At 50.6% G+C, this 15,485-nt stretch overlaps 1 protein-coding gene across 1 annotated transcript in view; it reads left to right on the top strand.

Annotated features, from left to right (window-relative positions):
• KATNAL1 (katanin catalytic subunit A1 like 1) overlaps window positions 1-15,485 on the top strand; it is a 386,354-nt gene that overhangs the window by 148,339 nt on the left and 222,530 nt on the right. The window contains exon 6 of the mRNA XM_085621654.1: window positions 7,307-7,412. Within this exon, the coding sequence (XP_085477780.1) occupies window positions 7,307-7,412 (106 nt within the window). The remainder of the gene's footprint in view (window positions 1-7,306; window positions 7,413-15,485) is intronic.

The raw sequence follows: 15,485 nt of genomic DNA, 5'->3' as shown, positions 1-15,485 counted from the left end.
TAGAGTCAGTTTGGCGAGCGCCATCCGCGGCCGCCCATCCCAGAACAATCGACGCTGGAGACACTCCACCACCCGAAAATAACGGGCCGGCACTATGTCCATAGTGTTCTGCAGGGCGTACAAAAAGCGTGGTAGCGACATCATTTTGAACAATGCTGCCCGGCCAAGCGGCGAGAGCGGCAGCCGCCGCCAACCCGCCACATCCGCCCGTAGGCGCTAAAGGGGGGGGAGAAGATTCCGTTCATACCAGGCCACCGGATCCAGGGTTATAAAGATACCCAAATACGTGAACCCCGACTCCGCAATCTGGATAGGGCACCCCCGCGGAAGGGGGGGGGCCTCCCCGGAGAGAACGTAGACACAAGACTTAGCCCAGTTAATTACCAGTCCGGAATTGCGCCCAAAGGAGCTCAACACATCCACCAATACAATGAGCGATTTGCGCGGAGATGCAAGATACAAGAGGATATCGTCCGCATATAGGGAAACACGATCCTCGTATTCCGGCGTCCATCTAAGGCCACGTATCGAGGGGTGCCACCGCAACCATTCCGCAAGGGGCTCCAAACAAAGCGCAAAGAGAAGGGGCGACAGTGGACATCCCTGTCGGGTGCCCCTACCCAAAACAAAGGGAGCCGACACCCGTCCGTTGACAACTACCTGTGCCAGTGGGTTATCATAAAGCAATTTCACCCAACCGATAAACCCCGGGCCAAACCCAAACTTCGCCAACGCCGCCCAGATGTATGGCCATTCCAAGGTGTCGAACGCCATGGTAGCGTCCAAGGACGCCAAGATGGCCGGTTCTCGAATGAACGGGGCGCGAGCAAGAACGCCATGCAATCGCCGCAAGTTCAAAGCGGTATTGCGATGGGGTATAAAACCGGATTGATCCTGATGAATCAGGTCGCCCACCACCCGGATCAGACGATTGGCCAGTACCTTGGCTAGGATTTTGGGCTCCGCGTTTAACAAAGAGATAGGCCTGTAAGAAGTACACTGATCCCGCGGCTTCCCTTCCTTATAGATAACAACAATAGTAGCAAGACGTTGATCAGAAGGGAGGGAGCCCGCCTCCTGAGCCTCAAGGAACATGTCCCGGAGATACGGGGCGATCGCATCTGGACGCAGCTTATACAATTCAATAGGAAGTCCGTTAGGACCCATGGCTTTTCCCGAGGCAATGGAGCGAATGGCCAAAGCAATCTCATCTGGCGATAGGGCCGCATCCATCAATACTTTATCCTCATCAGAGAGGGAAGGCAGAGCGATATCTCGAAGCAGCAGTCGAGAGTTTTCCTCCGATCGCTCTGAGACCGAAGAGTAGACCCCGTGAAAATGCTCCGCAAAGCAATCAACAATGTCACCGGGGTCCGTCACACGCACACCATCCACCCTCTCAATCTCCGGCACCACTCGACTCGCTCTCTCCTTCTTATCCAACCAGGCAATCAACTTCTCGGCCTTATCACCCATGTCGTACAACCGCCCCTGTTGCTCCCTGCTCATACTCTTAGCAGATTCAGTCACCAGTGCCTTATAATCGGCCTGCTTAAGCTCCAGCACATGCAATCCGTCATCCGTAACACCTTGCTCCAAATCACTCTCCAACTCGGTGATCTCATTTTCTAGCCGAACAACCTCCTGCGCCTCGCATTTTTTGGTGTGGGAAATGAGAGATAGGGCCTGGCCCCGGAGCACCGTCTTAAAGGCCTCCCAAAGGGAGATGGCGGAAGACACCGATCCCACGTTATCATCAAAATAGTGTTCCAAAGACTTGACTAGGTCTGCACGAATCGTGGGGTTCCGGAGGTACCAGGGGTTGATCGGGGCCACCCTCCCCTCCGCCCCAGGGCGATATCTAGGTGTAGCAAAAGGGGGGAGTGATCAGATATACCGCGCGCCAAGTGTCGCACCTCTCCGATCATCCCCGCCTGGGCCGCAGGCACTAGCATATAGTCAAGCCTCGAAAGACTACCGTGGGCCCCGGAGTGGAAGGTATATTGCGCTTGTCCAGGGTGTTTCAACCGCCAGCAATCTATCAGCCCTAGGGTATCCAGAAAGCCCCCCAGCCAGTTCTGGGCCCGAGGGAGGTCCCTAGGGGGGTAGCGATCCTCAACACCGGAAACCACCGCATTAAAGTCCCCCCCCCCCAGTACCAACACCCCCCCCCGGGAGCCCAAGCAGCAGGCGCCCCAAATCAGCGTAGGTGGCCGTCTGCAGGCCCGGCGGCACGTAGACCGCGACCAGCGAAATCAATCTACCCTCCCACCTCCCCACCAGCGCGGTGTAGCGCCCTCTGTCGTCATGGAGCACCTCATCCACCACCAGCGGGAGAGAGGTCCTGACTAAGATGCCCACTCCCCTCGAGCCAGAGGTGAAACCAGAATGGGCCAGGAGGCGATATCCTCGTCTGTTCATGGCATGAAAAGAGTTCCCTATGAGGTGCGTTTCCTGCAAGAACACTATGTCAGGCGAGATACGTTTCAGGAACTGCAGGACTACCCCCCGCTTAATCCTATCCCCCAGCCCGTTCACATTCCAGGAAAGAAGTCTCAGTCCCCTACCCCCCATCCCTCCCAGCACAAAATATCCCCCTCCAGGGGAGCACAATCATAATAGCACAGCAAAAAATATTACCCCGCCTTGTGAAACAAACAAACAAACCCCAACCCCCCCCATCAACCCCAACAAAACTCCCCCCTCCCTGCACCCCTGCGTGAGCCCAAACAGCCCCCCCAACCTGCAGTGTGCCTGTTGCCCCAATATGAGTAAAGACACAAAAATAACCCCAGAAGGAGGAAAGGGCCCCAGCAAGCCCCCCGCAACCTCCAAATACCATGGGGCAAAACGTTACAAACTGGAGTCCAGTGCAGCCACAGGCGCAAAACGTTACCGATATCGTCCATCACCAGGATCACAGTTCCATTCCTACTCCGTCAACCTTCTCCGCTCTCCGCCATCCGACCCTCCCGATCCCGACTCTTGGGCAGGGCATCCAGCCACTCTACCACCGCCTCCGGCCGGTCGAAGAAGTGGGAGCGACCATCCAACTCGACCCGCAGCCTAGCCGGGAAGAGCATCGCATACTTGAACTCCATGTCTCTCAAGCGCCGTTTGATGGCCGAGAACCCCATCCGTTGCCTTTGAACTGCTTGTGTAAAGTCTGGGTAAAAGCTGACATTAGAGTTCTCAAATCGGAGTGGCCCAGCCAATCTCGACGCCTGCAGGATAGCGTCTCTATCCCGAAAATTAAAAAGTCGGGCAATGATAGGCCGCGGGGGGGCACCCACCTTGGGTGCACCCCCCGGAATCCTGTGGGCCCGTTCCACAGCAAAGAACTTGCTCAGCCCTTTGGGTGCTAGATGAGTCACCACCAGATCCTCCACAAAAAGATCCACAGCAGATTCCTCCGACCGTTCGGGCACGCCGATAATGCGGACGTTGTTCCGTCTGGCCCTGCCTTCGGAGTCCTCAAGGCGACGATCGGTCAGGTCACTGGCGAGCTGCAGCCGCCGCACCGTCATCTGCAAGGCGGCCACATCTACCGTTAGGCTCGAGGCCGCTTGGGTCAATGAGTCGACCCGGTCATTGGTTTTCGACAGGTCCGCTCTGACCAAGGTGACATCGATCAGCACCGAGTCCAATTTGTTAGCCAGAGTGTCCAATTGCTGGTTCACAGTCACCTTCATCTCCTCAATGGCACCCATGACATCCAGCAGGGTCAATTCGGATGAGGCGCCCGAGGCCTCCTTGGGCGGCTCAGGCGACTTGCGCGATCCACTGGGGGATCCCTTTGGCTGTGCATAGCGGTCCATATTGTTGGCCTGGGAATAGGCTCCCCTCCGGGTAGATTTGGATTTCGATTTGTCGCCGTCCACTCTCGTCGCCATTGTCAGCGATCAGCAACGTCAGCACCCTCCAGCACCCGGAGGAGGGCCAAGAGATCCGGGCCGCTAGCTGAGAGAGGTCCGTTTACAGCCCAAGACTAGGCCTTGCACTCCGTACCCCGCGCAGCTCTCCCAACGTCCCACGCTTCAGTTTCAGTGGCTCAACTCGAAACCGAAAGTGAAAGCACGGGGCCCGGGGCAAGCCCAGCCTGGCATGCCGCTGTTGTTCAATTCGCAGCCGGGCACCTCACCAACCCAAGTTCGGCACAAAGGCCGGAGAAGGCCACAAACTTCGGATCGCCAAAAAACACGTTCCCGGAGTCCAATTTCGATTCGGAAAACGAGTGGCACCTCAGCGCAAGATCATAGACAGAAGCCCATCGAAAAAATCAGGATTATGACAGGATAGACGTGGGAGGCTGCGGAGGCCCTCGGGAGCCACAAGCCTACGCGGCCATCTTGGTTGCGCGCTAGGCTCCTCCATCGTGAACAGGATCTTAATGTCTGATGCCTACCCAATGCCCTGGGTCGGATGAACTGATAGAGCTACAGAGAGAATCTAGGATGGTCATTACAGTTAACCTTACCAAGGGGTACTGGCAGGTTCCATTACAACAAGCAGATAAATAGAACACTGCTTGTTCCAACCCCTTAGGATTGTTTCAGTTTATGGTTCTTCCATTTGGGCTGCATGGGGCACTAGCCAGGTTTTAGAGAATGATGGGCATATTATCATGACCTCACTCAAGATACGTGGCTTCATATGTAGACAATATTATAATTTACAGTCCAAACTTGGAGGAACACCTACATATTCAGAAAACCTTCCTTAGCATTTTACAGCAGGTTGTGTTAATAGCTAACACTGTTAAATGTACACTCAAAGCTGGCTAGACAAGTGAGGTATCTGGGTACTCCTTGAGAACTGGATTAATCAAACCTCAGGTAGACAAAGTGGAGACTTTACAATACATTTCTTATCCAACAAACAACAAAGATGGCTGGTCGTTTTTGGGGATTAAAGGGTAATACCAAGGTTTAGGGGTTTAGGGGAGAGGAGTTGGCCTAACGGCTAGGGCGCTCGACCTCGGACCTGGGGAACTGGGTTAGAGTCTCGGTAATGACGCTGAACATCCTGTGATTCTGGGCAAAACACTTCATCTCCCTGTGCCTAACAACAAAATGAATGTGTGTCCTCATGTAACGTAACTGGTGCTATGTTAAGCGCTCTGATACCTGATTGGATTTGGGTCAAGTTTGTGCTATATAAAACTCTGCAATAAATAAATAAAAGGTTTATCCCGTATTTTTTTCAGATCTGACGGCTTCATTGGCCAACTTATTTAAAAAAAGGATGTCCCAGTAAGGTACCATGAGGGCCACATCAGATACAGGCCTTCCTTGAAATAAAACGGGCATTGTTTGAGGAATCGGTGTTCAGATGTCTTGATTTTTCGAAACAGTTTTTATTATAGACCTCTTGTTTTGTTCTGAGAGCTGTTTAGTCAAAGATTTGGAGAATGGTGCACATCAACTTCTTCAAAGAATGTTTAGGAATTTGCTAGGGAGTAGAGGTGATATAGTATTATTTATTGTGGTGTACATTCATTATTCTTACCAATCTTGTCCCTGTTTAGTTACTGTTGCAACACAAAGATACAAATCAGGTACAGTTCAAGGAATTGGAAAAGTTTTATTAAAGTTACCTGAAGCTAGCCTGATTGAGCATCAGGGCTTTTGGGTAAGCGTATGTGGCAGGGTTAACAGAAGAAACCCATTATCGACCATGAGGTGTGAGGTTCAAAACAAGTCTTGGTAAGGACAAAGGATGCTGCAGCCTCATGGTCAGACTTCTATCTCAGCTAGAGGTTCAGCCTGGCTGGCTTCTGTGGATGGGGCGGCAACAGCTGTTTCAAAATTTAGTCAGCCACAATTCAAGTGGGACAGTGTTTATCTGCTCCTTTTATTAAGAGACTTGAAAAACAAATATTCAGCAACACACGTCTATCAAAAGGGGAAAAGTTATGACTTGGTCAAAATATAAGCCCTTTACTACAGACCAAAGAGTTACATAAGAGACCCCTATCCCACAACTTTGGTTTAAAGTGCTATAAGTCCTAACCCTTGTTTGTAACAGTATGTATAAAAATCTCCTGAATCACTTCTCATTCCAGTAACATCAAACATCTACCACTCACCCATTAGCACAGGCCTTAGAGTGAGAGAAATGGTCAACAAATGTCCTCATATATTTCCATGGGGTCACTCCTATGAGTGATATGACCATATCATACCTTTTTCCCTTCTTGCTGAATATTTGTTTTACAAGTCTCCTAATAAAAGCCACAGATAGACACTGTCCCTCTTGAAGTGTGTCAGAGAGAACTAGTTGTATGTACTAGCATTTCATGGTTACGTACTATGTCCAAACACCAATTTGTTTTGCTAGAGCACTTGTTTAGAGAACCTCCTTCCTGGAGTACAGCAACTCTTCACTGGTGTGAGCCATAATTCTTCTGCACACGTCAATGCCTCCCTTGTTATTTGTAGCTACTTGGCATTGTCCAGAAGCCCATTTGTGGAGCACAGCAGACCATCACTAGGCAATGGTATTTCCTTCTTTGTGCAATGTAGCACACTACGCTTCCACCATGATGCATGCCAGTGTATGTAGCACAAAGCATCTCTTCCCATGCTGCACTGTAGCTTCTCCATTTGGTACGAAAGCTCCTCTAAGAATACCACCGAGCTGGATGTTCATGAGACTATCCAGTGTCATGAGACAAACCTACTTTCACAATTTGTGGCTGATGATGTCGCAAGCTGGTAGGAGGCAATGAGATTAGCAACCACCGCTCTTTAAAAGTGCCTACTCATCGGTAATGTGTGTCCTCTTGTTATTCTTCTGCTCTCCTAATCTGCTTGTCCTACTGAATGCAGCACCCTCTATCATACTGGTCCACAACCCCGTCCTTTATTGGTTAATCATGTAGCGGTCTGATGACCCTGTGGAATGTTAGGTTGAGTGATCTTGTGGGCTCTGAAAGAGGGCTAGAATGTTCTGTTGAGCTTGGGTAATGGTGGATGATCTCTTCTGGTGAATGGCTGTATCGTCACGACTAATAAACATACCTGTTGATCTTCACTTAAGACTGACTGTCTCCTCTTTGAGTCGTCATTACAAAGCACTTCTTCCTTATTACAAAACAACACTTCATGCCCTAGTAATTGCCATGCCATCTCAGAGTCAGACTTGAATGATGGTTACCCAGTATGGCGTTAATATGTAGTGCTGCAACCAAAGCATGCGTTAATGATAAATGTTTTAACATCCCTCATATTTTTCAATTGTGTTATAAATTGCTAACAAAAAACAGTTGATATGATTATTTTGGTTATTCCTTTGTTTTTCTCAGGGAAGACATAGCAGACCTAGAAGAAGCCAAGAAGTTACTAAGAGAAGCTGTTGTCCTTCCAATGTGGATGCCAGATTTCTTCAAAGGTATCCGGAGACCGTGGAAGGTGAGATTTTCTTATTGTTTGTCACAATCTCTCCTTTATAGCTAGCTGTTGTTTCTTTCAAGGGCTGAGCACTTGAATAGTCGTTTGTGCATGAAGGTTCTTGGCTTGAAGACAGGATGATCGTCTTCAGAAGCCCCCTTGTCAGACCTTGGAGAAAACACAAAGCTGGAATGTGCCCTCTAAGGAAACTGCCAGGAGGAAAAAAAGGCAGTGGCAGAAAAAATACTCCAGAAACTTGCCAATAGCAATAGCACAGAAATATAACAAGAGAAAAGAACAGTGATATAAGGGATAAGAAGCAGACCAGAGTCTGGGGGCATTGCATCATACAGCACTGTGATATCTGCAGGCTTATATAGTAAAATATGACCAGGAAATCGAACTAGGAACAAAGGAAGTACTTTCTCCATATTGGTTAGGGAAGGCTTCACCATAGCCTATAGTATGGCATCCATGATGGATTGGGTGGATGACTAGGAAGTCACGCCCCATCATGGCACCATCATTTCTTATTACAGAATCCTTCCTGATGCTCAGACAATCATGCAGACGTCCAAGGACCTGCCACTCTTAATGGATGCTGAAGGTACGTTATCATGCGAGTGCTCCCGGCAGGCAAGACCCCGTTACCGGAAGAAGAGAAGCTTCTCGCAGATGTGTCCCGCAGGAACGCCTGCGATAACTAAAAGGACTCAGCCCACGGGTTCGTCCAAACCCCCCTCCCTGAGCTCCAGGCTTAAGAGGATTTAGCCAAAATCATTCCTCAACCTCAGTGGCAATTAAAATACAAAGCAAAGATGTGTGACAATTTACAATTTGCACAGAGCAGTACATATCAGCAGTTACCCAATGCTGCTTAAAGCTTATCTTGTGTCTCTCTCATTCTTAGCTGAATTGTGCCCGTCGCACATTTCCTTGACTCTGTATCATTTGCTAGCCATGCAGCTCTGATGTGCTTCGCAGAGCACATATCTTTATGTTTATAGCATTAGTCTGTGACTCCTCTATGAACCCATGTCGTCCTGGCCTTTACAAAGGACCTCCTTCTCTTATGGGGGCCTGGCTTCTGGGGAAGGTGGAGATCTGCAATTTTTGTAATGCCACTGGTACTGCAGAGGACCTATTTTAGAGGGACTCTGCCATATGTACTCTGCAGCAGTTTGTTGTCCTAGTTCTCCTTGTCATCCATCCTTTCTATGGTGTGCTGGAGTTGTGAGGCCAGATAATACAAACCACTAAGTCCAGCAGCTCCCGGCCACCCTTTCATTTTCACGGTTTCCAACTTAACCCTACATCGTTTGTTCTACCAGACCAGGAAAACCAACAAACTGTCCAAATTTTCAAACCGCTTTTAAGATAATGCACTCATTGAGTTTGTATTATGTCTAAACATGTAGGTAGGTGGGTAGGGACACTCATTCCATAATAGAGAGTGGTAGAGTGTTCCAGAATCCTACAGACCTACTCAATTCCCATTTGCATCCTGACCAATAAGTGCTTGTGCTGCCTTTTTGATGTAAAACGTGTATGCCCAGGTATTGAAATCTATACATTTCCCACCTAACCCCCTGTTTCAACTGCAGTTCACAGTTCATTCTTGCACACCGCCACACAGAAGAGACCTTTTGTTTTCCTCCAGGTAATGTGAAGCCCTAAAAACTCTCAGAAGCCCTCCAATTCCTGAAGCAGTGGCGGCTGGCCTGTGCCTTCAGCATACTTTGTCACCCAGGAATGTGGAATTCCTTTCTTCTATTGCTCAGGACATATTGAGGCCTATTAAGAAACTGCACGTACTAGCACTACAATAGTACTTCTCACATACTACAAAATGCTATTCACATACTTACACTCGGAAGTCTCTGTATCTCCTGTCTCTTCTGAGTAGAGATCTTTTCCCCAAACCTTGGAGATCTCTGCACCTATTTACCTATGTTAAATTAGTAAATTTGGGAGGGACAAGGAAGTGGCTGGAAAATATCCAGCATTTTTATGTAGACGTGGTGAGAGTATGGGTCTGAGTGTGCTTCAGTTTATATGGAATGCTTAGTTGTGGTTTCTTGTGTGGTGGTGGTGGTGGTCAGGGTGGTCTTCTTGTCATGTAGTTTCATCTATTCAGTAGGAACTGCATTTTTGTGGACAAAATAAACATTGGGATGGTGCCAGACTGATTCCATGCACCCCGCAGGATATGTTGTCCAATAGACCACCCTAACACCCAGACTCCTCGACGCAGGGATCCGGGACAAGGCCCTCGACTGGATCCACTCCTTCCTCTCTGGCAGAACGCAGCGGGTTAGGCTCCCTCCTTTCCTCTCAGACCCTACGCCAAAGACCTGTGGAGTACCCCAGGGGTCCTCCCTCATCCCCATGCTCTTCAACGTCTACATGGCTCCGCTCACCCCCATCGTCAGAACCCACGGACTCAACATTGTGTCATACGCAGACGACACAGAACTCGTCTTCTCCCTATTCAACGAACCCAACACAGCCAAACACAACTTTCAAGAAGGCATGGAAGCTGTCGCCAAATGGATGAAAAGCAGCTGCCTGCAGATCAACACTGACAAAACAGAAGTACTCATCATGGGTCCAAACCCTGACGGCTGGAACGACACCTGGTGGCCCCCTGACCTCGGAAGCCCACCCACCCCCACGGACCACGCACGCAACCTTGGAATCATCCTGGACTCCGAGTTCAAAATGAACTGCCAGATCAACTCCGTCGCATCCTCCTGCTTCCACACTCTCCGCCTCCTGCGTAAGACCTTCAAATGGATCCCCCTCGAGCACAGAAACACCGTCACTCAAGCCCTCGTCACCAGCAGACTCGACTACGGCAACGCACTCTACGCTGGAATAAACAAAAACCTCACCCGCAAGCTACAAAACATCCAGAATGCCGCCCCTAGACTGGTCCTCAACCTGCCAAGACACTGCCATATCTCCCAGCACCTGCGCACACTCCACTGGCTCCCCATCAAGGCTAGAATCACCTTCAGAATTCTCACCCAGCACACAAAACCCTCCACAACACCGGACCGGCATACCTGAACAGCCGACTCAAATTCCATGCACCCCAAAGGACCCTACGATCAGCCCAGCTCTCCTATGCCGTGATCCCCCCGCACCAGAAAGACCATATCAGGAGGCTGCTCCTTCTCCTTCCTCGCGGCCAGAGCCTGGAACGCCCTACTGCTCCACCTCAGACAGACAACATCACTCCCCATCTTCACGATAAACCTCAAAACGTGGCTCTTCGACAGACCCCCTCCTTGATGGACTGGAAAATGCACCAGCCCCCCCCCCCCCCTACACTTCCCAGCGCCTTGAGACCCTTACGGGTGAGTAGTCATGCTTAACAAACACGTGATTGATTGATATTGATTGAGCTATTTCACAGTGCCAGTATAGGCCTGTACAGGGAGTAAACAGTTCTGGCAACCAATGAGCATGACAACCCTGTTGCCTCAGGAACCATGGTGACAGACCTAGAACCTTTCGGTCATACACTCTTTTGCTCAGAGAAATGAACAAAGAATACACAAAGGGACGTTTTCACTGTTTATTGAACCAGCATGATTCTTGTATAGTATATATGTGCTGCAATGATCAATAGACAGAAGTAGATAACCCGTCTTGGTTAATAGCTGTACAACACTCACTGAGATGTTAGTCAGAAGCTGGTCAAAAGCGTTGGCCTGTAGAGACCTCTCAATGTGAGCAGAAGTGCCTCCTCTGACCTCTTACTTGAACTGGAAACAGATATTTATTTATAGAAAAAGGCATCCTTGCATTTGGCTGAGATTGTTATCAGGGAGCCATTGTTTGTGTGCTACAGATAGCTGTGTCACCACATGCACGAAAATAACAAACACATTTGCATAACGTACGTTTAGGCCTTGTATATAGTGGCAGAGCAATACGATAGTGTTCCCGCGAAGTTGACTTGTGTAAGCAATGTTGGTGTTTCCAAGAAAGTAACTCAAAGTGTCACAAATGCAAATGTGTGTCAAAAGTTCATGTAAAATGGCAGTGTTTCCTTCGAGGCCTAACCAGGCACATGACACTGTGAGTATTGGTAGATGTTGGACCTGTCAGCCCCAGGGTGGTCTCCCCGTCTATTTTTGTATCGTGCCTCATTTTTTCCACCCTCATTTTTATGTTGGACTAGGCCTCCGGGCGCCTTTTCATTGCCAATCAGTGTTAAGGTGCAGGTGCTCCCTTCTCCCAAGATGGCTGCCACAGACCCCTGCTACTGCAGGGTGGTCGTTTTTCATAGTAGCACCCTAGCTGCCAGGAGCTGGCTGGGACCCACAACAATGTTGCGACACCAGCCCGCCTTTTTGTCCCATAGGTAGAGTGGGGAAGCTCCTGGAATGTGCTGGAACCTTCTAGAAGGGAGGTGGGGTTTTACTTTTGCCGCCTTGGCTAGAGGTCACCTGACCTAGGGCTACTTAAGAGTGGGAGGGAAACTTTTGTGGGGAGTTGGCCATTGGGGTGAAGCAGAGCTGGAAGAATCCACCAGGAGTGTAGGCGGTAGGGCCTAGCCAGGGACTTATGCCTCTGAGAGTGACAGGATTTAGGTACTGCCTCTTAAGTGAGTGAGGTGCCCTGTGAATCCCACTGATCTTGCCCAGTAGTAGGAGGACCCAGAGACTCTCTGCCAGCCTGACTAGGAAGGATCTAGTCGCCCTCTCCATTCCTACCCCCTGGAACAGAACCCCTTAAGGGCGCCAGATACATCTGCGCCACAAGACTTCATCTGTCAACTGAGAACTGAAACCTAACTGTAAGAACTGAGACTGCATGACAAGAGCGAGCTGTAAGCCTTGAATGCCAGAGCTGAGACTGCGTGTCCAAGCTGACCTATCGAACTAAATGCTAAGCCGATTGCCAAGCCACCGGGGATCGACCAGGTGCTAGCGCTGTGACCCCCGCGCTCCCCGCCCTGGTCGGGGACCCCCGGCAGCGTGCTCCGCTGAGCACCATATCCCCATCCTTAATTTGAGCCCCCCCCCTTGCGACGACGAAGCCAGCGCACGCACCGCCGCGGCCTGGAGGCCTGGAGAAGTGCCCTGCTGTGTCGCGAGGCCCAGGAGAAGCCCGGGGCCCCGTCGCTGCCGTCGCAGCCGTGTGAGGAGGTGCGCAAGGTCGGGGCCGAGTTCCCCCATCGTCGTGAGGACGGACGCCTGCTGACGCCGAGACGGAGGTAAGCCCGGAGGCCGAGATCCCCCCTGGTGCGCCCCCTGCTGGTCTGGGAACCACACCGCACTTGGCCCGGGTTGTCCCCTCCGTGGGAGTCCCCTCCCCTGCCTGCGCGACGGAGAGACCCCGCCGAGGGATCCGTTCCGTGTCCCCCCTTCAGCGAGACTGAGTGCGGTGCCTTACGAACTGCACCGGAGCGTAGCGACTTGCTCCTCGAGTCCTGTTGCACTCCCCGCTGGAAGCCTCTACCAAAGTACTGACTAACATTACTCCCGAGAGGCGCTTTTACTTCACCGGCTCCGCTGCAACGGCCTCGGAGTCCGGTACGAGTAGTACGTTGTGTTATATGCTCTGCTCAAAAGTATATACCTGCAAATGATTACGAGTAGTACGTTGTGTTATATGCTCTGCTCAACAGTATTTAGCTGCAGATGATTACGAGTAGTAAGTTGTGTTATATGCTCTGCTCAAAAGTATTCACATGCAAAGGGTTACGTGTAGCGCGTTGTGTTATATGCTCTGCTCAACAGTATTTACATGCCAAGGGTTACGAGTAGCGAGTTGTGTTATATGCTCTGCTCAACAGTATTCACACGCCAATGGTTACGAGTAGCGCGCTGTGCTATGTGCTCTGCTCAAACGTATTTACATGCCCATAATTACGAGTAGCGCGTTGTGTTAGCGGTTCCGTCTGAAAGTGTTACGTGTCATCCATTCCGAGTAACGCTTTGTTTTATATGCCTTGCTTCACAGACTCAAGTGCCATTGAATACGAGGAGCGCTCAGTGCTACAGGCTCCATGTTGATGTACCCAATGTCACCCATTACGAGTATTGTGCTGTGTTAGACGGCCTGTTCAGGGAACGACCTCTCTTAGCGCGCACAGCGCTATATTCACCCGCACTTAGCCATCTGCCGTGGGTACATGAATGAGGTTAGGCACTGCATATATATCGCCAAGATTGTCGTATTTACTGATCGATGGTATTATGATGCATGTATCGCCTTGTTATTTCCTGAACTGCAACTGACCAGCTATACTTGGATAAACTTGAAGTATTTGCATAATTTAAACGGTGTGGCGTCCCTTATTGTGTGTGTCCCTAGTCCATGAGAAGCGTGTGGTGTATGGTTGCTTAACACATAGCCCTCTGGTTGCCCGACCGGCTCGCGCCACGTTACCGCCCATAGGGCCTGGTGACCCCAGGTTCCTACATTGTTGGCCAGCGGTGGGATCCTTAGGACCTGTGACCATACAGCACCCTTCCGTGAGGCGAAGGGCGCCACAATTAAACGCCTATCCTACATTTTTGTTCCAGAGCTCACAAACCATTGTTTGCTGGATTATTGGTTCCACTGTCCAGGTAGAGAGTGCAAGAAGCCTGGTTAGTTATTAACTGTTGCCTACACCCTAGGAATTTTCTCCTTAGAGTCTAGGTCCCCACCTGCCAGAATGGAATTCCGGTTAGCTGACCTCGAGGTGTATACTGTGAAGCAACTAAGGGAGTTCGCGCAGGAGATGGGGGTGCCTGGGATGCGGAGGGCCAAAGGACCGGAACTCCGCACCGCCATTAGGGCATGGGTAGAAGCCCACCCAGAAGGGAGAGGGGACGAGGGACAGGAGGCGCCAGATGCACCTCAAGAGGAGAGCGCCCAGGAAGTCCTGGACATCTTGAATGTAGACATGTCTGAAAATGTGCCCCCAGGGAGACGTTCTGGGGCCAGTAGTAAGACGGGGTCTAGGAGGAGCGCGTCTCCGGAGGAGTATGAGGACAGAAGGGAAGAGAGGCAATTAAGATGAGAACTAGCCAAGTTGGAGCATGAAAGAGAAAGGGAAAAAGAAAGGGAAAGAGCCAGATTGGAACAAGAAAGAGAGAATAAGAAATGGGCAATGGCGGAGAAGAAGCTGGCGCACGAGCTTCAGTTAAAAGAGCTGGAGTTACGCGCCCTCCAATTGAACGCGTCCAATAAGGACAATGGTGGCAGCATACCCAGGGAACCTCAAGAATCGAAGTTCTACCTACCCAAGGAAATAATAGCCAATTACACAGTGGGGGATGACATCATGAAGTGGTTGGAGGCATACGAGGTAGCCTTAACGGCCCATGGGGTACCCGAGAGTAACTGGGGAGGTGGTCTCTACCGGTATATACCTCCCAACGTTAGGGACACCCTGTTATATTTGGCCAAGGCGGATCAGGTCAGGTATGCCCCCATGAAAGAGGCCTTGTTAAAGCAGTTTGGCCTTAACCCCGAGAAGTATAGGCAGAAGTTTCGTGGCAGCCATAAGCTGTCCACCCAGACATGGGTAGATTTTTTTGATTACGCGAGGAAGGCACTAGATGGTTGGGTGCGTGGCAGCGAGGTGCAGGACTACCAAGGGTTGTACGATCTTTTTTTAAGGGAGCACCTCTTGGATAAGAGCTTTCCGGAGCTGCGCCAACATCTGGTGGACCGCAAGCTGATGGATCCTCGAGAGCTTGCGGAGGAGGCAGATATTTGGGTGAGCACCCGGGTGTCTCACAAGGGCCCCGGGGGAGATGGCTCGAAAGTTGGACAGGGTTTCCCCCAGAAGAAAGAGGGGGGAGATAGAAAGATGGAGTTCTCGAAAGGTCCCCAAAATAAGTTTGGGAAGGGAGTAGGAACCCCACCCCCGTCCAATTCCACAAGACCCACTTACCCTGACAGGAGTCAGCAGCCAAGGATTGTGCGGTGCTACGAGTGTGGGGAGATTGGACACTACCGAGGAGATCCCAAGTGTCGCAAGCCACCCCCAGCCCCATTGGGCGGGAAAAGTCCCGGGGTAAGTAGTATAGCGCTTGGGGTGGAGCTGCCCTTAGATAGGGAAGGGGAGTGGACAGGCCTGAC

Source organism: Triturus cristatus, chromosome 8, assembly GCF_964204655.1.
Source record: "Triturus cristatus chromosome 8, aTriCri1.1, whole genome shotgun sequence".
Taxonomy (NCBI): Eukaryota; Metazoa; Chordata; class Amphibia; order Caudata; family Salamandridae; genus Triturus; species Triturus cristatus.
This window is presented reverse-complemented; position numbering and strand designations above follow the sequence as displayed.